A 26,108-nucleotide genomic window follows, 5' to 3' on the forward strand; every position below is an offset into this window, starting at 1 on the left:
AAATGGAGAGGCATTAATTTGAAAAATAAAGGTCAACCCTTAACATTAACATCCTTTCTGCAACATCATTGTAAAATGCTGCCAACTTTCACTTTCCATAAATAGGCTATAAAGCTACTGACACCACCATTAATGTTCAGCAGATCAAAACTGTGAAAAAGCACTGTACTCATTTTGGCCAACATTAGCTGTGCCATGACATCACTTAGTGTAAATTAGAGAGAACAACAGATATCATCAGCTGTTAGCTGTAGGTTTTTCATAGATGTTCCTTATCAAGTTGATGAAGTTACTCTCCATTCCTACTTTACTAAAAGTTTTATCATGAACAGTGTTTGGTTTTGTCAAATGCTTTTTTCTATGCAAACTGATATGATCTATTATGTTTATTATTTAGCCTGTTGATATAGTGAATTACAATGATTGATTTTTAAATGTTGAACCAGCTTTGCATATGTGGAGTAAATCCTACTCAGTCATCATATGTAATTCTTTTAATACATTGTTGGATTGCATTTTGTTGAGGATTTTTGCATCTCAGGAGAAATACTGGTATGTAATTTTCCTTTCTTGGACTATATTTTTCTGCATTTGGTATGAAGGTAGTACTGGCCTCACCGAATGAGAAGAGCTCTCTCTACTTATATTTTCTGGAAGAGACTGTGAATTTGATGATGCAAACATATGTACCTGGTGTTTTCTTGTTTTGGAAGTTTATTAATGATTAATACAATTTATTCAATAGCTATAAGACAATTCAGCTTATTTCCCCTAGTGTGCATTCTGGTAGCTTGTGTCTTCAAGAAACTGGCTCATTTTAACTAAGTTACCAATTCAGTGGATGTAGAGTTGTTCAAAGTATTTCTTTATGACAATTTCACATCCATGGGTGTGTTGTAATGGCCCTTCTTTAATTTCTGATACTGGTGATTTGTATCTTCTCCATTTTTCTTGGTTAGCCTGGCTAGAGGTTTGTTAACTTTAATAATCTCTTTAAAGAATCAGCTTTGGGTCATAATGATTTTCTCTAATTTTTTTGTTTGTTTGTTTGTTTGTTTTCTACCTCATTGATTTCTGCTCTAATTTTATTTATTGTCTTTAGCTTGCTTTGGCTCAAATTGCCCTTCTGTGGCTTACTTTTGTAAGGTGGAAGGTTAGGTTATCAATTTTATATCTTTCTTCTTTTCTAATATATACATTTAATGCTACATATACATTTCCCTCTAAGAATTGCTTTTGGTGCATCCCACATACTTGATAAGTTGTATTTTTATTTTCATTTACTTCAAAATATTTTTCTAATTTCCCTTAAGGTTTCTTCTTTGACTCATGAGATATTTAGAAATGTATTAATCTCCAAACATTCGGGGATTTCCTAGCTACCTTTCTGTTACTGATCTCTAGTTTAATTCCATTGTTGTCTAAGAACATACTTGGTAAGATCTGTATTCTTTTAAGTTTGTCAAGGTGTGTTTTATGGCCAGAACATGATCTACCTAGTGAATGTTCCATTTAAGCCTGAGAAGAAAATGTATTCTGCTATTGGATGAATCACTTTGGATTTTTAAAGAAACAAATAAGCATTAATTAGAAGACTATTACATTAGAAACTATTATATTAAAAATAGTATTTAAATTTATCCTAAACTTCCTAGACACTGTGTGTATGAGTAAAGGCAGAGAAATAAATAGGACAGGTCTAAAAGTGAATCCTTTTATTCCTTCTTCCAGGAGCTAATGAAATACACACATTTTCAGAAACATTCACAAGTGAACTGATCTATGTCATGCTTTCAATGGTTTGCACACCATAAAATTTTCCTTGCAATTTGATGCTAATAGGAAACTAAGCAGGTAGGTAATATGTATTTAATTTCATCTGCAGAAAATAAGTGTAATGCAATTTTTCTATAATTATAATTATAGTTGGAAAGATTAAAGCTTTTATGGCAATTTCTTAAAAAGAGGTAAGAGAAGACAATGTTTGCCAAATGCAAAAAGGAAGAGATTTAATTTTTAGTCCCCTAAGAGATTGTTAAAAACAATATTTCATAGAAACTTCTAAGGATATTTGAAATTTTTCATTCATATGACACCAATTTCTAATTTAAACATAATGAAGAGAATAAAATGAGAACAAAGGAGAGTAAATGCACATGCCACTGACTACTATATTCTATAGAAGCCTCTCTGAGTATTATAGTCAACAAGACTCCAATAGAATGTTTTCACCTTCCAGACACTCTCTTGATGACAAAATTGTTTTTTTACATAATCTAGTAACATCTACTCAGGAGAATCTACAACAATCAAGTGAATAAAAGGTGAAGAGTAACCTGAAAAAGTCAACTAACTAAATTTGAATCAATTTAACAATCAACTAATCAACTGTGTCCCAACAAGACTTCACCAAGCCATGCAGCAAGGTATATTTTTGGTTTCTAAAACTCACCGTGTTAGAAGTTGTTGAAATTCCCATTTCATTGATGCTAAATAAATAATGTTCTATGAAATCTCTTCCTTATGTCTTTTCCCAATTCCTCTTATTATAGTTTAAGTAACTATCATTTTAACTTTTTATTTCATTCAAAAAATATAATGGAATAAAACTGATTTGGACAAAGACCAGTATGAATGTAAAGCAAAATAAGGGTCACATAGTACAATTTTGTTTTCAAGTTTAACCAATGGATTTTATTAAAATAGTAATAATATATTTACATGACAGCCTAATTCTTAAGTGTAGTAATTCCTTTGAAAATTACCTTTTGTTGAATCATCCTCTATTGGCTGTTTGAACAATGTGATATCCTTGAAAGTGCACAGGAACAAGACCACCTTTTCATGTTCATTTCTTATTGGTGCAATTTGCATATAAAACCAAACAGGGGTTCCTGGAAGAGAAAGAAAGGACAATAGAGTGTGACAAAGCCACAGCAATGGCTTGGTCTGCTGCCTTCTCTCTTCCTCCAGCTGCCAACTACTATGCCAGGAACTAACAACAAAACAATAGTATTTTCATTGCTAAAAAGCATCCAAAAATTTTTAATTTTGTATGAACTACCAGTTGCTCAATAAATAATAAGCATATTTTTCAACCCAAAATAGCAAAAGTTGAAAGTAAAGCTCAACACAGGAGCACAAAGGAACGCCAGCATCACCTTTAGGCCTGGCTCCCTGCTGGACAGCTGCTCTCCACAACTTCCTTTTGAATGCCTCACCAAGTATGACCACTCCTACGGGCTTCTCCTTGTCACCTTGAGACCTGTTTCCAAACTGACTTCAAGCATAATACCTGATGCTGTGGCGGGTATTCCTCTGGGAGGAACATGTCAAATGCTCAGGCAGACCTACAAGATAGCTCTGTGGTTTTGACTGTACCCCACCAGAGACACTTGAAGCCCTATCTACACGAGCTCTGCCTGAAGCCTTTAAAACAATGTTAAAGAAAATAAAATGTTCCCAGCCCTTAAGAATCTCAAGTGTCTTTATGAGCCACTACCTCCTACGTCCCTCCTCAAGGCAGGAGGCTGAACTCTGTCACCAGTTTCCTCAAACAAATGGCTCCTGCAGACTCCAGGGGACAGTTTCAAAGCATTGCAGGCTTCGGTTCTGAACAAATCAGGAACTGGCACTATGTCAAATAAGTAATTGAAGGCAAGAGACATGCCTTCAAAGGAGCAATTATCCATTAAGTGATAAAACACTGAAGGAATATGCCATCAGAAACAAAAAGACATATTTTTCATGTTCACTCTAAGCCATAGTGCAGTAAAGCCTCTCCAAATATTCTACCTTAAAGACATAAAGACCTTTGTCAGGTTTGGGGTCTGGGGAATGAACTGTATGGCTATAAATAGTCTCCAGGTGAGACCTGATAGCCTATTAGTGGCTACCAATGAAAACCCAATAAGAAGCACCTCCATACCTATGGCCAAAAAAGTCACGTATTAATGTCACCACAAAAGGGAATTTGCCATTTAAACAAGATGAGGTGACTTAACTACTGGGTTCAAGAACTCAGAGAATTAAAGAGAGAAGATTTCTTTGGAAATACTCAGTTTTTTGTTTGTTTGTTTTTCTTTTTTAAGATTTTATTTATTTTTAGAGAGAAGGGAAGGGAGGGAGAAAGTGAGAGAAACATCAATGTGTGAGAAAAACATCAATTGGTTGCCCCTTGCATGCCCCCAACCAGGGACCTGGCCTGCAACCAAGGCATGTGCCTTGACCTGGAATCGAACCGGTAACCTTCTGGTTTGTGGGAAGATGCCCAAACCACTGAGTCACACCAGTCAGGGCAACCTTTGACAACCAGGTTCTTTGCAATGCCAGGAGTCCTACAGAAGGATATGGTCCTTTCCAAAATCATTACAGGATGACACAGAGACCTCAGAAACAATTATACGATCCATCTTCTAGAGAGGCTTTTTCTTTGTTTTCTGCTTCTTGTTTTACACAGTGTGTCCAGGAACTGTGAGTGATGTGCACAGTTTCACAAATCACCAGACCCAGAGGCCAGAGATACATGGCCTATGGTTGTTCCATCACAGTGAGTTTGAGGCCACAGCATCAAAACAGAGGGAAAAGGACATGAAACATAAGTAGTTTTCCAAGATCTGTTAGAAATCTGAGCAGAGATAATTTTGCAGCTCATATCTTTCTATGAAAACAGCAACATTTCAAATTGTGGCATACAGTCAGGACTGTTTTTCTAAATTGCTTTTAGATATTACGGTGGACTTTTATCAGGTTGAACTACAGGGCCATATTTCCCCAAGTAGTCTAAGTACTTACAGACTGGTTAGTCAAAAACCATATTCTGAATTTGGGCTTCAGGGGGATGAGATATCTGGGAGGGTTAAGCAGAGAGGTTTGTCACTGATGGAAATTCAAGGCAGCACCCTGGCATTATCTGGAGTGGGCCCGTTACCACAGTTCTGCCCTTTGTATAGACACAAAGAGCCATTTTCAATCATCATCTCAGAGCCGCTGTTTCTTTGCCAGTAGCAGAGACAGCCCCCTGCTAATCAGAGCAATAGGTCTGAAGAATAGAGGTTGCAAACTGAAATGTCAGGCGTGACACATGTTAAATAGGATACCTCAATCTCCCCACTTGCAAAACGGTGTTTAACCTAATTACTTAATGAAAGTATTGGGAGGAGGTGACATTCAGGCATTTCCAAAACAGTTTTCTACAGACATGCGAATTTTTCTATTAACATTTTACAAAGTCAAAAGAATACACTCTTTTCAGCTGGTGTTGAAAAGCCTTCAGCTAACTATTTACAAGATTTTTTAAAGCTGTTTTTAAGTATAGTGGAACTCCATTATAATACATGGGTAATATTTTTCCTTCATATTAAAGGGAAAAAACTCAATGCAGATACCACAGAGAAAGGAGAGAGGAGTTTTAATCTTTGGTACTGTAGGCTCTATCTTTTCCTACCTCTAAGCCGACACCTACATATATAAGTACTTATCTGAAAAAAATCAGACAGGCCTCTACAAAGGTCAGATAATTATTTCAAGCCATTAAATAAAGCAGACAATCTAAACCAGCTGAAAAGGAGACTTCTGAGGAGATGTAAGATTCAAGTTATTGCTAACATGACTTAAAGGACATAAGCAAACAGAATTTCCACCGAGGTATTTTTGAGAAACTCTGAAACTATGAACTGGTTTTTATGCTTCAAAATCAAGCAAAGGTTTATTTATTCTGCTTAAAGGTCAGAGTGATATGGCCTTAGTAATATGGAGTGTTCTTAAATTATTTGCTAAACTTGAGACATATATCTAAGTCATGTAAGAGATAACAGTAGTATATGAAAACAGAGAGGGATTTTGGCATAAGAATCTACTATTTTGGCATAAGAATCTATTATCTTACTATGAATTTGGACCTGGTAAAAGAAAAAGCAGAAAACACATACAGCCTGACTTTTCTCTTGTAGAGGATGAAGCTGATCATTCAAAATGGACTGTTTTCTAGGTGACAAGCCAACAGACATTTGGGTTTGGCTTCAGAGAGAAATACCTCTCAGCCTTGATTCTATTAATAAAATGAAAGATGAGATGTTAAGACATTCCTTAGGTAAAACCACTAAAGGCTAGTGTTCCCATTGCCAAGTGCACTACTATGAAGCAATAACCATGGTTGTCATTATCCCTATGATGGTCTATTAATTTAAAAAGACAAACTTAAGTTCGATTTCAAATATTCCAATGAGAACAAATGTGTCAGGTAAATAGAAAGAATAATTTATGCTGCACAAGATCCAACAGGCACTCATTGAACATGGAACACGTACCTCTGTTGAAGTTAGAGTGTGTCCCAAACTGCATCAATTTCCACTAAAGATCATAATTGGCTTTGCTATCATATGTCAATAACACTAAATAAATTGATCCAGCTTAGGAAGTAACTGTTCATTTTTTAAAAACCCAAAGAATGTATAGTCTGCTACTTTGGGGTGAAATGGTATATTTGCACAATGCAATACTACTCAGCCATAAAAAAGAAGAAAATTTTACATTTGGCAAAGCATGGATGGACCTGGAGAACATTATGCTAAGTGAAATAAGCCAGTCAGAGAAAGACAACTACCATATGGCTTCATTCATATGTGGAATCTAATGAACAAACTGAACTAACAAACAAAACATAGACAGACTCATAGCAGGCTAAGAGCTCTTGGGGATAAGGGGTGGAGGGATAGAGCAAAAAAGGAAAAGGTCTCATGGACACTGACAATAGTGTGGGGCTTGTGGTGAAGGGTGGGGGGAGGCAGGGTAGTGGGTGGAGGTGCAAAAGGAAACAGGGGTGATAAATGGTAATGGGAACAAATACAGCAAAAAATAAAGTCTTTTTTAAAACTTTAAAAGAAAAGTCAATTTGCAAAAGCAGCAAAAAAAAAAAAATAAAAGTAAATATTCAAAGAAAATGAATTAGAAAGAAGTCTTGGCTGATAAGTGTACTAGCTGGTTTTTTGTTTGGTCAGGTTCTTCCGTCACACTCTGGTGGAGAATCCATACCATGAGATCTTAGGTTATTACACAACGGATAATTGACTACTCCCAAATCTTGCCCACAGGACAGCTCATAACAATCAATATAGGTTTACCAGATATGAATGGCCTCTTCTAAAAGTAATGACTACTTCCCCTAATTACACACAAAATAGCCTGAGTCCAGCAAAAGGCTGTATTAGTAAAGATTCACCTCAAGTTGATACCCTATGTTCACATGTTATCAATGTATGATGTATAGGTAGGTAGTCACATTTATCCATGATACTAACTGCCTTTTTCTTTAACTCTAAGAAGAAATGAATAAATTTCTCTCCTTTTTAGTTGCTGTCACATAACTATAGAATTGTTACCATGAATATTATTTGTCACCTGAAACAAGCACACACGCACACACAAAAAATCACATCTAAAATGCACCATGCTTTTCTTCCATTCCAGGCTGCTTTTCATAGCCAGAATCATTGATCAATTTTGCTATCTAATTTTATTTGCATCCCCTGTCCCTGCCAGGAGAAGGAACAGAGTTTTATAATTCTCTGTAACACAGCTCAACTACCACTTACCAAAATATAGCATTAATAAAGACTTGGTACATCTTATTGATAATTTAGATACATTTAGATACCTACTGTTTTTCTTGTACAGAAGAACTTCAAAGCAGTTTGACTCGTAGTTGTCAAAAGTCTGCCTGACTTTCTCAATGGTCTTCTTGTCAGTCAATTCCCCATACATAAAACTGGGGAAAAAAACAATCCATTTCAGGTTTGTGTTGCTTTTCAAATGCTACATAAAATCATATAGTTGTCTTTGTTGCTTAAATAATCAAATTTAGTAACAAAATATAATCTTGCTCCCACAAAATGAACTGAAATGTTTAAACTATATTTTGACCATGATTGTTAAACTTCTTGACAGCTAACTTTAGAAGTTATTTCAAACTTACAGAAAAAGGGAAAGCAAGATGGACTCCTCACTTTACACAGTTCCTATACACACCAATTTCAATTACTATGATATAATTAAATAACACCAGCTTCCCAACAGCACCATGCAAATTTCAGTTACCATAGACTAAGAACTGTGAATAATGGCATAAAGTTCAAACTTTGCTGGTAGCTCTTCAGTTTACGCAGCGCTGGTAAACAACACATAATACATCGTGATCAGAGGCCAATCACCTCACATCTTCAAAGCCTGTCAGTATTGGACACTGTGCATCCATTACTCAATTCACACACAGAGGCAAAGCATGTAGCAATGTCACCTCCTTGTTTCCCAGTGATAAATCCACTTGACATTTTACAAACATGGAAATTGAAAGCAGGAAGTAGCCATCAAAGATTTTAGTCCATCAAAAACAAATGAAGATACCGAAAGCAAATTTTATTTTAACAGAAATGAAATAATAGAAGAAATAAATGAACGTGAGAGCACTGACATGACTGCCATTGAGACACTCAATGTCTACAGCCAGAGGGACCTAGGGAAGGTGAACCTACCAATATCCACCAAGGAAGTCATTAGCACAAAAGGATCAACTTTTCCCAAACTGATACAAATTAAAACAAAAAACTTCACATTAAAGGAGCCCTACGAGATAGTTCACAATAGTAGTGACCATGGGAGAATAAAAGAGTTCAAATTGATTCAGACTTAGAAAGGAGTATGACCATTTGCAAAGAGATGGGGAAAGATATCTGCATGTCATGTCATATTACAAGAAAGCAAGAAACGTTCAAATGCCTTGTGATAGTCTATGCAAAGAAATTGAGACACTTTAGTTCTCAGTGTTTCTGATGTCCTAAACCATAGTATAGCTAAGTATTAGTTCTACAAATATTTTTATTTCCATATATTTATAACCAACAGTAAGAGGGTTTTCAATGCTTTGACATTGTTAAAGGTCACAGAACAACCCATTTTTCCAAATGTTTGTAGTCCTAAGGAAAAAAAAAGAAAAACCAATTTACTTCTATTACCAAATGTCAGGGTTCTATAGTTCAATAACCTAAAACACAATATTCACAACTAGTCAACAGAAAAAATTTTTAAAAATCTATAATATAACAAGCAACAAGGATAATAATTGTGAAAAATAAACTCTAATAGGATTAAAAATTAAGTTACAACTTAAAAAAAGAGACTTTTGAAAATTAATGCAATAATACTAGTTAAGGAGAAATATAGCACAAGTTTGATTCAATTAAAATTCTGGAGAGAAGATGAAAACCTGCAATTTCTCAAATAAACTATGAAAATTCTATAATATATCCTTCATTATTTTAGCAATCCCAATGCTAAAATCTCCTTTGCTAAGAATATAAAGGCATTTTAAGAAAAAAATCCCAGACTAATCCAGTCCGAATACTTTTTTCCAAATAGTCTCTTATTTCTTACATCGCTTCACCAGTATTATAAATGACTTCAACTGCGCTGTTTCTTTTACTGGAAAGACAAACCCGCTGTACCGAAGCAATCTATCTCTGCTATAACGCTGAGCAGTCCCGACGTAGCAGCATCACTGCACTTGGAGGACTGCACTTCACAGGCAAGTGCTGTAGCCTCTCAAACTCTTAGTTTCCTCATCAGCAAACAAATTAGCATGTGTGGTACAATGGCTGAGTGATTACTGGAAGGCTTCTTAGGGGTGGGGTTAGAAGAAGGCCCATTCAGCCCAATCCCACTTCCTTACTTCACTACAATTCTAGGACAAGGGATTGGGCCACACTTGTTAATGGGCAGGGCCACCAGGTCACTGAGTTTTTATGGGCGATGCACATTCTTTTGTACATCTTCTTTCTTTCCTAAACACTGAGGTTGAAGCATAAACTCACTCCAGGTCCCCCCCTGGATAATCTGGCCACTTTCCTTGCCACAGAACTAAGTGATGGTAAGATCTGATCCTAAGAGTAAGGGAAAAATTTTCCTGGGGCCTGGCCTAAGCTGCATCCAGCTTGCTGAACAGTTGGCAGTACATCTTTTGAGCAAAGTCTGTCCTAGGAAACTTCTGGGGACTGATGACTTTGGTTTATAGCAGAATTTGCTACTTATTTTTGGATCCCTTGTTCTGCCATCAATATCTCACAAACAAGACTCATTATGATACCTCACACTAAGGATGGCTATAATGTTGAGACTTTCAAAGGACACAGGAGTCTTACAAACTAAAAAAAAAAAAAAAAAGGTGTAACCTAATCATGAGTTCCTCTAGCTACCTCAATCTGCTAATGGTCAAACAATGTTCCTGAACTAAAACATCACGCTCAGTCACCACTAAAAAAGAACAATATTATCTTCAGACTGTAGTTCACAGCCTAGCAAATGCTTCATCATGGAAACTGTACAGACATATTCAATGCAGTTAGTTGGTAAATGTGGTCCTCAGCTTGGAACCAGCCACCACAGTAAAGTTAACATTGCAAAGTTAATGGGAAGGTGGGCTGAGACCTATAGTCCAAGGGTCAAAAAGAAGTCTGAGAGGAAGAATAAAACGAGAATTTAGAAACAAATGAGAACCCAGTTTGGAATAATTCAAAGCCTTACTTTACATAGTAGATTATAACCAAAAGGTTTCACAACCCAGTCATTTATATGGGCTTAAAAGGACTCAGGTAAAGTCATAAGGAGTAGACACATGACATGTAATTAAGGGAATTTGGGATAACTCTGGACATCCCTAACCTTTGGAGCGTGAGCATCACTGAGGCACCTCTGCTCTCCAACACTTTGCTCAGGGCCCGCAGCCAAAGGGTACCACACTGACTGACATCCATCATGTGTAATGTGCTCTTGTTGGCTGAGATAATCTTGTGTTAATAAAACTACTTATGAAATACATCCAATAAATTGTCTCTTAATATCTCTGCTTCATTCCCTAATTTGATAGCTTGGGCAAAGGATTATTACGGGCGCTTACAGGGAAATAAATGATTTTGAGGGCATTTATCTACTCCAGTCCTCCCTACCAACATGGTTGCTCTTGTCGCCCCTCTGTCCTAGAAAAAAATGCAGAATTTGCTGTTAAAGTTTCAGGTTAATAAAAGATTAAACTGCATGCTGATGGGGTTTCTACCTAAGCTATGATAGTATGTCTTGAATGTCAAGATCATGAGATAAGAGCATATGCTTTTAAATGCCATTCCCCTAAAACCTATAATCGTCATTACAGATGCAGTATGTTTTGTGTCCTTCCATAAACAGCCAAACGATCCAAAGGCATAGAATGCAATTATTAGGCAATAAAATGGGCTAGAGAATGTGTTTTTAATTTTAGTTAAAATAAGAATGAGACAATACATAGAACACATCAGATTCATTAAAAGAGAAACTTAGATACTACTATGAAGTACAAGGTTGTAGGAAAACTGGACCCCTCACTCATGGCTGGTGAGAGTGGACACAGAAGGCAACTCGACAGTAATATGAGAGCAATTAGTGTACAAATTCCGTGTATGTTTTTACTATCCAGTAATCCTATTTCTGAGCATCAACAGACAACTTCTCACATGGGGTCACAAGATGTCTATGAGGATATTTATCTCCTAGTTGTTTGAGGTAGCAAAATATCAGAAGTCAGAGTTCATGACAAATAAAATAGATAAAATGAAAGCTGTGAAGGCTGTAGACTACGGCAGTCTACAACAGACATAATGAAACGGATTATCATATAGCCAACATAAAAAATCTCAAAAGCATGTGGAATGACAAAAATAAAAATTATAAATCTTACTGCATGGTATGAATTGTATGGGCCTTAAAAACAAACACAAAGCAAGATCATTTAAGAATACACATATTTAATAAACAAATAGAAGACAGATTAGAAAGATATACAACAAACACACTACAATGAATAGCTATAGAAGAGGATGGGGGATGTGATAAAGGCGGAAAGTAATGAAACAGAGAGCCTCCCAGAAAGAGTGCAGGGATAATAATGGGACAAACTGAAGAGTAAGTTTAATTAGATTTTGTGCACCTGGTCTAATGGAGAAAGGGTTGGAAAGGACAAGAAGGGGAAAAAAATAAGAAAACAAAAGAAATAAATCTTAGCCTCTTGATATTATAAAATTATGAATTACTATTTTTACTTTCCCATAAAACAATTCATATTTGAACAATAACAAATGGAACATGGAATCTTTACTCAGTTACTACTTTAATCCTATTGACTTTAATCCAACTAATACAAATTATATATAAAGTTGATTCTTTTTCTTTGGCATATTAACTACCTTTTTCTTTTCCACACAAACTGACACCCACTGATTTACAGTTTCTTATTCTTATACTAAGTCTTATTCCAAAACCTGTCATTATTAATAATGACAATCAATAAAATTCTTTGAACTATTTACAAGATTAACTAACCTCAGTGTCAAATAACTTATCTCTATATTCAATTGGAATTCAGCGATTCCAAAACTCTAGAACTTTTAACTACTAACACTGCAGTTCTACATGTGTACATATATATATGTATATATACATATATGTAGACGTTCACATCCTCTTCTTTCCTCCCTCTGTTTCCTTCTGTCTTGTATTCAAAGGCTCTTACAGATTTACACAGGGAACAAAAAAACATATGTAAAAAAATGAGAATTATGATACAGATAGTGGCTTATAAACTGGTTTTTATGTTTGGTTGGTTTTTGTTGTTGTTTTTTACTTAATATGTTGTCAGCTTTTCCAGTGTCATTATCCTTCCAACATGTGATTTAGAAATTTAGGGCTTTGCCATGATATTTATTTTAACAAATCTACTACTGGACACTTTGATTATTTTTAGATCTTGCTTCTTCTAAAAATTGCTGCAGTAAACACAAAATGGGTAGAGTTTAATGTTAAAAAAGGATGAGGAATTTTCAAAGGGGAGTGCATTAAAACAAATATGCCACTCAGAAAACCCGATAGGGCTCAGATACCATTTGCTCACACATCAGATGCTAGTCTTCGTGGCCCTGTGAGGATGCTAAGCTTCCTGCAATTTTTAGATTGCATAAACACACTGGGCATTTTGTGCAATCAAGTGATAACTGTTTATGTAAATAATATTACCATTTCAAAAATAGTCTCTAAAAACAGTAAAGATGGGTTAGGGGGAGACATCTTCCCACAAAGAAAAATGAAAAAGCATAACATAATCCAAAGCTCTCTGCCTTCTCAACCACCTTAAATACTGTAACACTTGGGATGAAATACAATAAATAAAAGGATGTTATATGGAGGCATGTAAGACCCAGGTTAGGGTTTATTGCAAAACCAGCCAATCTAATTCAGCAAATGCTGACACAAAACACTGAGCTGTGTCCTGCAGTACATGCAAAAGTGAACGAGATGGGATGTTTACTTTCAACACAAGTATAATGTGGCACTGACGGTAGGAGGGAAAAAGCAACTCTCCTAGAGAATAGATAGAATATACTAATATAGCATGCCAGCATTTTTTAAATGAACCTTCTGTAGGAAAAACTGTACCTGCCAAAGAAAACAGGCTGGGGGTGGGTGGGGGGTGCCATAGATATATGGGAAGAAGAGAGGGCAGCAGGACTTCACAATAGATCCCGATATGACAACAAAAATGACAACAAAAGCAATAGCAATTAAGAACCCAACGGAAAAGGAAAGAGAGTTAGTTTAAGGCCAGATGATGATGCCACGTGATGAACTCTTAGGAGTGAGAAATGGAAACCACATCTTGCTGAATCATAAAAACCTTCAGGTGAAAGACGTCATCTGAAACAGGCATTGGCATCACGATGGGATGTCCAAAGTCCAAGGGGAAATGGATATGGGAGAATCTACATTCCCTGGACTCTCCACAGAGCCTGTTCCCTAGGTAAGCTCTACTACAACACTAACCTCTTCCTAACCTAAACCGTCTTGAGACATAAGGGCACAGAGATGCGCAACACAAACCTTAACCTCCCGGAAATTGGAACGTGCACCTTGACAACAATGCTAGCCCAAGAGCTAATATCTACCCAACAGATAAAAAGGCACAAAAGGCATCTGTGCTGACGAAGGGAGTTTCTCCATGAGAGGCCATAGTAGTTTATCATCAGTCTGTTTACTAATTTTGGACCTGATAGTGAAGACTCGTTGTGAGAATGATTTGGTAGAAAAAAAAATGAGGATTGCTTGGGAATGAATAAATAAAAGAAGGAGATGTTTAAACAGATTATTCCTCAAATCTGGCTAAGCTTCAGAACCGGGAGTCCTGTGACTTAGCTCCATTATGGCACTATCTACCCTGAGATAGCATCAGATTCCACAAGTTCAAGGTTCAGTCTTAAACCATGCACACCCTCCCCTTCTCCCCCGCCCTCCATCAGATGCCACCAGTCACAAGCCCTGGTTGTTACCTGTACTTCTGAGGACAGGCAAATCAGAGGTTCCCACAACCTCCTCCTTGGATTTGATAAATTTGCTAGAACAGCGCACAGAGCTCAGATAAACATTTTACTTATCTAATTGCTGGTTTATTTAAAACAGATATAACTCAGGAGCAGCCAGATGGAAGAAATGCACAGGGCAAGGTATGGGGAAGGGTGAGGAGCACACCGCCCTCCCGACACCCCCGCATATTCACCAACCAGGAAGCTCTCTGAACCTTGCCCTTTCGGGTTTTCATAGAGGCTTCATTACGTATTCTCAATCGATTAGATCATTGGCCATCGTTGTTTGAGTTAAGCTCCAGCCCCTCTCTCAGATGATGGGGATGGGAGATACTGACAGTTCTACCCCTCTAATCATGTGGTCGGTTCCGCCAGCACCCAACCCCCGCTCCTCAGGTTACACCTAAGGGCTTTCCAATAGTCACCTCACTAACATGACAAAAGACACCTTTATTGATCTTAATTGGAAGCCTTTCAGGAGCTCTGTGCCAGGACCTGGTTTGAAGACCAAATGTATATTATACACCAATATATCACTGTGAGTCTAAGTCAGTTTAAGCCTTTTAAACAACATTCATCATTAAGTCTCAGAAAAGGTTCCTGGGCTGTTCCATTACCTACCTGCAAGTGCTGCTTTTCTGCATGACGTCAGCTCGATGATACCCAGAGAGTTTGCAAAAACCGTCATTACTATAAACTACAGGCCAATCTACAATCTGGGCATTTCCCAGTAAGAAACTTGATTCTAAAGAAAAAAGAAAAAAAAGAAGATTTTTAGCTTCATTCGTCAATGTACTTCTTTCAAGTAATTGAAAAAATAAATTCATAAAGATAGACAAATGCAACTATGGTGTGCAATGGTACAAATAAAACCTATTCTTGAAATTGACATATAATGAATTTAGCATGATGATCAAATGAGATCTGCATTAAGTTCAAGATTTACATACAAACTAAAAACTCCATTGAAGAGAAAAAAGTTTATATAATGCCTCTTTCTATTCATGTATACTCTAAGCTATGAAAACAAAGTATGGTTAATATTAAATAAATGTTAATGACTATAATAATTATACCTAAAAACAGGTATTAGAGCTTACTCACTTCTTCACAAAATGAGAACATTAGACTTAATAACTGAGGCAGTCTTGGATGATTCCTCCAAAATTTCTATTAATATAATTTTGGACATGCTGGAACAAATATGATTGACCTTAAGAATTCTAATTTAAAATAACATTGTAGAGTTCCTTTCTAAAATAAAATTATTCAAATATATTATTTTCAACCATGTGCTACAACAAAATTTAGAAGCTGTCTTTAGTCTAAATAAAGAAACATTCCCACTCTGTTTTACATAAAGAAGTGGTTTTGCTTTATGTATAAAAATTAATACAAAAATAATCTTTTGTATCAACCTTGATTGAACATAAAACAGTCTTAGGCAATAATTTTGGCAATATTTAGATAACATGATAAGTATGTTAACATTAAAATAATATTAAAATTAAAATAATATTAAAATAGAAAAATAAAATTATTTTTCAAATAAAGATTTTAACAGCACAAATTTTAAAAGAAATACTACATTTCAAAATACTCAATATTTCTACTTAAAATAATCTTTGGACTATATTCAGAGTAGTATACTAAAAAGATTAATTAACTTATGAGTAGAAAACTTCAAATCCTGACTCACAGTTGGTCTGCATAAAAATCACAATGCAATTCAACATTTATTAAGTAGATGCTAAGTAAAGGCACTACTCTGGGTCAGACAATGGGCTACTATAAAGATCAATATAGTAGCCCAATATTGAGTTTACTCTCAATAAACTTAAACACTAAGAAAAAAACATTTCATACCAATTACAATTTAGCAGAATGGATGTTAGATCAAGAATCGTAGTACAAAATATGGGGCAATAATCTGTTTCAAGGCACTAAAACCAAACAAAGGTAAGAAGAAGCTGAAAAATACAAACCCTTGAATAAAAGATCTATCAAATGAAATATTCATTTAACTGTCCATTCCCCTGTGAGCACTTCCCAATTTGTACAGTTCATGGGTGACAGAATTCAAGCAGAAAAGTCAAACACAATCTGGGGCTGCCAAGCAGCTTACAGTGAAAGAAGGAGATGCTTTGACTATAGAGCCATAAACCTATATAGAACTGATCTCAAATCCTTACCTGTGACCTAAACTGCATACACACAGGATAAGACTGCAAAGGAACTCAACAACCCTAGAAAGGACTAGAAGACTAAGAGGCAGGCAGAAATTTCACCATGTTCTCAAGGCTACATGATAAATTTCAGAGTTCCAGTCCTATTAAGCTCAAGAAACTTGGTAAACTCCTCAAAATTTACATGCTTTGGAAGTAAGAAATAAGTCCCAGGATAAAGGTTTATGACCTGGAAATAAGATTAAAAATGTAGAATTCTCTCTGTCTCTCTCTCTCTCTCTCTCTCTCACACACACACACACACACACACACGGCTAAAATTATGATCAAGGTGACCCACCTATAATTTAACTACCTGCTAAAATAAAATGTTCTCCTCTTCTGAGAAAAATAATAAAATCCAAACTCTCTACAATGTATCAACCCAATGCTCAGTATACAATTAAAACATGAGGCGTGAAAACACAGAGCTGTGACAAAAATCAGGGGATAGAGGAGTAATTAAGAAGTCAATACTTTGAACATAGGGATAAACAATACAACCTCTGAAATTAAAAAATAATTCATTGAACAGGTTTAACAGTACTTTAGACCATAAAAAAATAAAGGCAAATTTAAAAACGTATCCATGAAAGTTATTGTGAACAGAAGAAAAAAAGAAGAGTAACAGATTTAAAAGATGTCCTGTGGGACAATATCAAGCAGTCTTAATATATGTAGTTTAGTCTGGAAGGAAAAGTGACAGAATAAGGCAAAAATGTTATGTGGATAAATGCTGACTAAAATTTTCCCAAATAGCATAAAAAGTAATCCACGATCTTAGCTCAGTAAACCTCAGGTAAGATAAACACAAACAAAGCCACAGTAGGAAGATAACACTAAAACTGCTGAAAATAAAAAGTAAGAAAAAAAGATACAGAGCCTCACGTAAATGGTCGACTGATTTTTTTCTACAAAGATGCCAGGCAGTTTAAAGAGTGAAAAAAAAGTCTTTTCAATGAACTGTGCTGAAACAACTAGATATCCACATATGCAAAAATTGAACTCTGACCTCTACCTCACACCACATACAAAAATCAAAAATAAAAAAGTTTAATGGGCCATTGACCTAAATACAAAAATAAAAGCTAAAAAGAAATCATAGAAGGAAATCTTTGCAACTTTGAGGAAGACAGAAATTTTTTTAGATAAGACTCATATAGCAATCATCGTTAAAAGCATATGTGGATAAATACATTAAACATCACCAAAATTAAAATCATTTGCTCATTCAAAGACATGATAAAGAAAATAAAAAGGAAAACTACAAACTAAGAGAAAATATTCACAATATAGGCATCTGAGAAAGAACTCCTATCCAGAATGTACAAAAGATTCCTACCAAAGGACAAATGATCCAATTAACAAAATGAGCAAATGATTTGAAGACATTTCACAAAAGAAGATATACAATGGCCAATAAGCACATGAGATGCTCACCATCACCATGCATCAGGGAAATGTAAACTAAAAGCACAATGATATGATACATCACTGCTCAACCACCAGAGTGGTTATAAAGACTAACAATACAAAATGTTAATGAAAATGTGAAACTCTTTTAAAATGCTAATGCAAATATAAAATGGCATGATCACTTTGGAAAACAATTTATTTGGGAAATACCAGGTATGACCCAGAAATTTCACTCCTAGGCATTTACTCAAGGGAAATAAAAAAATATATATTTAAAAAAAAGACTTGTAGAAAAATGTTCACATAAAATGTATTTGTAAGAACCAAAACCTGAAAACAATGCAAATGTCCATCAACAAGAGAATGGATTAAAAACTGTGGCATAGTCAAACTCCTGTTCAGTTGTGGAATGGTAGAGGAGCTGCCAGGAAAGAGACAAAAAGAACTTTCTGGGCAAGGTCATCGTTCTCCATCTTTATAAAGGTGTAAGTTACACAGATATATACACTTTTGACAAAGCTAACTGAACTGTACACTTAAAATCTGTGTGTTTTACCTCATATAAATTATACCTCCACTTTAAAAGAAAACACAAGGAAGACAAAGCACCAGAGAATCAGAAATTTTAGGAAAACAGTGGCATTTGAACTGAAACTTAACTGTAAGAATGGCAATACCAAAGGTGGTACATAAGGTGATTAGAGTAGAAAATGAGCTTATTTCCCCAAATGCTTCATAAAAAATGAATTTCTCTATAAATACATGATATTTTCTTGTATGCATAGCATCAGTTATAAATATTTGTAAGATGATCACCAAAAATTAATCTTCTTTCCTATTTTAGTCCACACCAGGTTCATGATGAGCTACCTGTGGAAGTCCATACAGCTCGCTACAGGGTCTCCCTGCCTCAACTCATCCTGATTTTCAGTCTGATTTTCATACTAATGTTCACTCGTCCCCCTGAAGCCCTGCCTCCATCCCACTACTCTTTAAACAGACCCCCAACTGGTTACACTGTCAAATAGTCTCCCAATCTTACAAAACCCTCTGAAATCCAGCCTTACCCTTCCTGCCTAAACAAACATATTTCTCACTAATCTTAAAGTCCATGCTACTAAAGTTAGGACAGTTTCCTCATTGTGTCCCCAAAATATACTCACTCATGTTGCCCACTGTCCATCTGAAACACTTCCTCCATCCCTTTGCCTATCAAAACTTTTAAGAACCAGCTCAACTCCACTTTCTCTGTGTCACATGCACTGAGTACCACTCAGCCCACACCCCCTCTGGCTGCCACCACTTCTGTCCCCAGCCCTTCATGGGACAAACTCACCATAAAAGTTGTCTGTTCTCACTGGTTCCATCTACTCAGCTCCTATTCACTCAACTCAGTTCTTTATTTGCCTCAGTCTTTCCCACTCCAAGACACCCAAGATCACCAATAACCTCTTCACATCACCAAATCCGAAGGATGCTTTTTACTCATTTCACTTGACCATCCAGAAGCTTGGTAACCATTCCCTCTTTTAAAAGTTCTCAATCACTAGCTTTCATAGAACAACATTCCCCTATTTCTTTGGACACGCCTCCATTTCCTTTGCAGCCTCAACATTCTTTATCCAGTGAGTATATATTAGAGCTCCTCCGTGTCAGCTCCTCTTACACTTTGACCTATCCCCATAGATTCAGTAACTCAGCATCTTATATTGCCACACCAGACCTCTTCTCCAAACTTGAGATCTCGATATCCAAGTTAACTCTTAGTATCCTCTTAGATATGGTAAATGGACCTCAGCAGAACATGCCCATGACTTTCACTACCCTAAATCAGGTACTTTTCTAATGTTTCCTATCTTAGAAAATGGGGTCATATCCATGTAATTATGTAAGTCGTAAATCTGGGACCCATCTTTCAACATCCTGCTCATTAACCCTATAACTAATCCATTTCTAAATCTTACTGATTCTATGTCTCACAATTTCTTCAAATATTTCCATTTCTCTGGATCCTCACCATCATTCCCAATGCCAAGCTCCCATAATCTCTTCCCTGGACAACTCCAATAGTTATCTACATGGTTTTACTCCAACCTTCTCTGTGATTCCTTTAAAGGGGATTGTCCACACTGAAGCCCAACTGGTCTTTTCAAAATTCAGTTGGTTCATGTCTCCACCCTGCTTTCACACCCATCAAGGGCTCACCCTGGCCTGCAAGTGTCAAATCTCAGTTCCCATCATTCTGCCCTAGCTCTCAGCATAATAGCCACACTAATTTTTTCTTATATTCTCATAACCTTCAAGTACTCTCCCACCATAGGACCTTTTAACTTCCTATTCTCTCTGCCTAAACACTATTCCTTTTCCTCCCTATCTGACTGACATCTACATTTTTTAGGTCTTAACTCAGCTGTCATGAGTCCAACGAAGCTTTTCCTGACCTTCTGACCAGGTCAATTCCATAAGTTTAGAGTCGATGTGGTTGGGGTTTGATGAGGTCATGAGGGTGGAGTCCCTCCTGAATTCTATTAGTACCCTCATGAGAGTCACTAAAGAGCTTCCTTCCTCTTCCCTGTTGTCCATCCTATGAGAACACAATGAGAAGTAAGCTGTCTGTAACCAGAAGGAGGGTTCTCACCAAAACCTGACCGTGCTGGCTCCCTGATCTCAGAATTCCAGCCTCCAGAACTGTAAGAAATAAATCTATGTTGTTTACAAGCCCCCCAACCCCCAGTTTTGGGTATTTTGCTACAGCAACCCAAATACACTAAGATATTTATCAACGAATCTTCAGGAAATTAGTTCTAATCTGTCCTCATAGCTCTTAGCATAGCAATTTTCAACTGGTGTGCTGCAAGAATTTTTAAAACATGCAATCCTTGACTATTTAGTCAGAGACACTGACCTCTTTTCCCTTAGACTGTCAAATAAAAAAAATGACAACAGCCAACACAACAATAACCATCCAGTGTGAATGCCCTGTCTTGAACTGTAAATATATAGGTCATATAATAGAGCTGCATCTTAGTTGTGGCATCACATAATAAGATTGTCTCCCATTGCTTAATTCTTTTTTACCAGAAACTTTTATATACAAGTATAAGCACCTGATTTTTTTTTAAAAGTCACTTTGGATTAAAAGGGGTAGGTAAATACTATTATTATTTTTGTTGTTGTTAATCAATCAAAATTATACCTTTTTTTAGCTCAGGTCAGCAGAAATACATTTTTAGTGTGCCACAGAATGTTATAATCAGTTTATGTGTGCCACAAAATGAAAAGGTTGAAAATCGCTGCCTTAGCACATCAAAGCCATGGAAAACTGAACCTTTCTTGGAAGCCAGACTGCTCCACTTCGTGAAGGTGTTTGCAAACATTTCACATCCAAATGGTTCTAATACACAACATGTTCCTGCAGGAGGGCCTAAGAACTGGGTCGTTATTCCTACCAGGTGGTCTTAGCCCAGGACATGTCAGAAGCCATAATTCCACGCGTGAGCAGATTCTTGAATGGATCTCTGCAAGAGGCTGAGTCTTGAAAACATCTCATTATACAGGACAGGGCAAAAGTAGGTTTACATTGTGACTACACAAAACACAGAATGTATTCTTGCATTATTATTTATTAATTATTGTATTACCTCATATGACAACTACCTTCTCTCCACCCTGTATCCTTGCAAGGCCATCTAGTATCCTCTCAGAGACAGACATGAAATAAAACAAGCACTTTTCCCTCAAGAGTTAGAAGGTTGAAAACTAAATCACAGGCCCCTCATTCAAAATGGCCCACTAGGAATCAGAAGTGTTTCTCAGTTTGATTGCACATTCAGTTGGGATGGAGGTGAGGCGGGCTGGAGGGGGCCACCTCAGTTACTCATTCTAGGCCCCTCAAAGATTGTCTTAATTGGTCTGCAGTGAAATCAGTATTGGGTTGGCCAAAAAGCTCGTTCAGTTTTTTCCGTAAAATAAAAGACACACTTTTCATTTTCACCAATAAGTTTATTGATTTGGATATTTTGAGTATGTTGGCTATCTTCCACTTTTGGCTTCTAATGGATAGAGGCCAGGGGTGCTACTAAACATCTTCCAATGCTTCAGACATCCCCACAGCCCCCACAAGAATTATTCGGCCAAAATGTCAATAGTATCAAGAATCTTGCCAAACTACTTTTTACACCTTTGATCAGTCACAGCACTTTCTCCATACACTACACAATCTTTTTTTCTGTTTCAGCTACATTTTTACCTGTCTTGAAACAATAAAGCATAATATGCCAAAAATGTATATTTCCTTCTATCTTCAATATTAAAATGACTGCACAAAAATTCCCAGTTTTGATTTTTCTTTTCTTAAATTCATGCTGATAGGACAGTTGTCACAATACAACCTAAGAAAATTGTTTCAAACAATGTTAAAGACAACTAGTCACTACTAGAGCCATCATAGGAAAAAACTAAATGAACTTTTTGGCCAACCCAATATTTGCTTTTAAATCCTCTCATTTGGTTCTTACATGTAGCAATGGTGGAGAAGCACTAATTCGCTGCCACGATCATTCCTAAATGCTGGCAGCTGCAGCCGAATCCTGTAATGAGTATCAAAAATACAGACTGCTAAATCCTCACGCAGGCACAGTGAACAGACTCCCTCAGGGCACAACACAGAATACAGCCACAGCAGAGTGTCTCATGCTCAGCCAGGTTCGGAAACTTTCACTTAGTACCGTGCTACTCAACAGTGTGAACCAGCATCACCTGGGAGTTTTATCGGCAAAACAGAATCTGGGACCCACTCCAGACCTGGTCAATCAGAACCTGCATTTTGTCAAGACTATCTGGTGATCCCCAAGCTCATGGATACATTCATCTTGTGCATCTGGCCTTCTTCTTTACGGATGGGAAGGCAGGTCAGAAAAGTTAAAGAACTCAGCAAACTTAGAAAAAGGGTGTCTTGGTGGGGACAAAACATAGAACCTGGCCTCACTGTCTGAGACTAGGTCCTCTTCTATCACACTATATTTCTGAACTGCTGTCTAAGCTTTTGTTTTGCTATAACATAAAGAAAGCACTTCCTTTTTACAGTGTTATTCCTTCACACAGTAGGAAAATAACTACATTCAACTCAATACCCCTGCATTCCCAAAGGAGATCATATGCAAACCCTGAGGTCAATAATCCTGGCTGACAGGAATTTCTGGAAGAAGAGAGGTTATATTCAGTCCATGAAAATAATATAAAAGTATGTGAAATATTTCTTCCCTTTCTACAGCAATTCCAAGAAAAGAACATTTTTCTCTGAGCTGCTCCAACACTACCTGTACCTGACATGATTGGACAGCTTTTTGGCTTTTTTGTTTTGTTTTTATGAAAACTGTGTATTCTGATCCAGAAATTCCATGGACGTTAACAATGGGTGAATGGTGTGGGAGGGGAGAGGTTAAATCTCTCTCCCCCTCTCCCTCCCATCCTCTCCTCCTTTTTAATGCAAATAAGCCTAGGGGATATATTTCAGAGCACTAGCACAGAGAAGTTTTAAGATATTTTCAGAAGTGCTAAGCCACACAAAAGAATTCTAGGGTACTGACAAGGAGAGAAGACATGGAGTCCAGGTGAAGGCAAAAAAACTTCAAAAAAAGAAACTGAAACACTGAATAGAACACTTTCACTAATTTACAGTTTTTCCAAAGTTTTCAAGACTACTTCTAAGGAAAGCCAGCCAGATGTTCCCCCTGATTGCTTTCACTTAGTCCTACCTTTGGGGAAGCACACCAGCCAGGAATCATCACTCTCATTCCCAAAACCCCAGAGCCCAGGCGCAGAGCTGCCCTGGCAGATGTGGGGGTACACACAGAAACAGGAAACCTGGCTCAGGGCTCTTTCAAGCTGCTCTCCCAGGTCACCGCCTTCCCCGAGGAAGGACCTGAGTTACCCCAACCTCCACAAGCCTCCGATTCAAAGGTCTACAGAATGCACATTCCAAACATCAGCGTCCAAGAAGGGAAGTTTGAAGCTTAAAAGCAACACAAGAAAATCCAATTAGCAATAATCCCTATCATTTTCTAAGAGGTTGGTAGAAGGGGGCACTATTGAATATCTTCAACAATGCTAACTGTCAAATATTCATTATAAAGTTAAGTTTTGGGTTGGGATTTTGGTTTTATTCAACAATTTACTTTGTTTCTCATTTAAATCAGGCTCTTACTAAAATCTGAAGCTACATGTTTCTAATCCACAAGAACAGACTGACCAAGCTACTGCCTGGCCTGTGATAGGCCGAATGTCTGTAAGTAGAATATAGACATCACCTCTGGACACAGTCACACTGAGCTCCCTTTGACTGTGTTCTTCGTTACTTCAGAGGAATAAAGGGGGAGCTAGATGAGAGTGATTATACAGGTGACCGCTACAGCGTCAGTCCAATCTGGCTGTCTCCCAAATTTCCCTTTCTCAGGGAACTCTTCTTCACCTCTGTCTACACCCAGATGCTTGAGTCAAAATCTGGAAAGTCATCCTCATGCTTCTTCATTCATGCCTTCCAATACCCTACTGATTCTACCAACAAATCATTTCTCTTCATCTCTATTGCTACCATCCCAGGCCATGCTGCCATCCTACCTTGCCTGGACTATTGTCAGAGTCTCCTAAACTGGTCCCCTAATATCCCTCCTCCTCCCTCCAGTCCAACTTGTCATTATGCAACAAGTAACCCCTCTAGCCAGACCTGTCCATGGTACTGGAATATAATGCAAAAGCCTGGCCCTGAACAGCCAGGCCCATAACTGTCTCCTTCCACCCTTCCTTCCCATCTTATTCTTTTTGTGCCCACTGCAATCCAACTGCACAAACTCAGCCAGCCATTTTCTTTTTCTGTCCTTAGGGCTGTTCCCATGTTTTCTCATTGCCCGAAATATTTCTCCACCCACATACCATCTAGCTACCTCTTCCTTTAGGTCTCACTTTAACACCACTTCCTTAAAAAGACTTCCCCTGACACAATCTCCCAATCAAAATTAGTCCCTCTTACCCTTAATCACAGCATCTTCCCTTGTTCCTTCAAAATGCTCACCACAACTTGCAGTTAAATATTTGATATGAGTCACCTGAATGCCTGTTTCCCTACCAGACTCCAAGTCCCACGAGACCAGGGACCATGTCTGTTTGTTCATCACTGTACACCCACGAATGTCTGTCAAATGATCAAATCAAATGTAACAATTCTGATTCCTGTGTAAAGTCATACAGGAATCAATAATTATTAGACCAATGTTAGACACTATCAAGAATATAGGTAAGAATCATGCTAGGCGTTTCTCTTCAAAGAACTGACAATTCTGTTTATATATATATACACAGAATATAAACAAACATATATATATACATGGCCCTGACTGGTGTGGCTCAGTGGATTGAGTGTTGACCTGAGAATCAGAGGGTTACTGGTTCGGTTCCCAGTCAGGACACATGCCTGGGTTGCAGGCCAGGTCCCCAGTGAAGGGACATGCAAGAGGCAACCACACATTGATGTTTCTCTCCCTCTCTTTCTCCCTCCTTTCCCCCTCTCTAAAAATAAACAAATTATATATATATAATATATATATATATTTTAGGAATAATATATATATATATATATATTAAGAAATTTTATTGTAATAAAATCCAGTATAAAACTGTAATTATCTGTATTCACGCACAGGGTTTTTGTTGTATTTTGAGACTGTGAATTTCTAGGCCATATTGTAATCATATTTTCCTTCTAATGATTCTGACCAGTGTTCATTTTAGAAATCCATCTTCTTGTGAACAAAACACCAACTGTTTATATATATATATTCCTGAATATATATATATATTCCTAAACATTTCCCTGCACTTGTGAATTTAAATCATGGAATATATATTATTTTTTAAACTCATCTTCTGGGTGAGCTATATCTATAGATATATTTAAGTTTCCTAGAACAGTAACAACAAAACCATTATTGAAGCACATGTAACACATTTTATTCGGGCTAAAGTCCTGGCACAGGTAGCTAAA

The 26,108-nt window shown here is 37.0% G+C and overlaps 1 protein-coding gene across 1 annotated transcript in view; it reads right to left on the bottom strand.

Moving 5' to 3' along the window:
- The window catches only part of KCNH5 (potassium voltage-gated channel subfamily H member 5), a 259,894-nt gene that overhangs the window by 222,649 nt on the left and 11,137 nt on the right, over positions 1-26,108 (bottom strand). The window contains 3 exon segments of the mRNA XM_036010818.1: positions 2,766-2,894; positions 7,659-7,765; positions 15,051-15,174. Of these exon segments, the coding sequence (XP_035866711.1) occupies positions 2,766-2,894; positions 7,659-7,765; positions 15,051-15,174 (360 nt within the window).

The sequence above is a fragment of the Phyllostomus discolor genome, chromosome 1 (genome assembly GCF_004126475.2).
Source record: "Phyllostomus discolor isolate MPI-MPIP mPhyDis1 chromosome 1, mPhyDis1.pri.v3, whole genome shotgun sequence".
Classification (NCBI taxonomy): Eukaryota; Metazoa; Chordata; class Mammalia; order Chiroptera; family Phyllostomidae; genus Phyllostomus; species Phyllostomus discolor.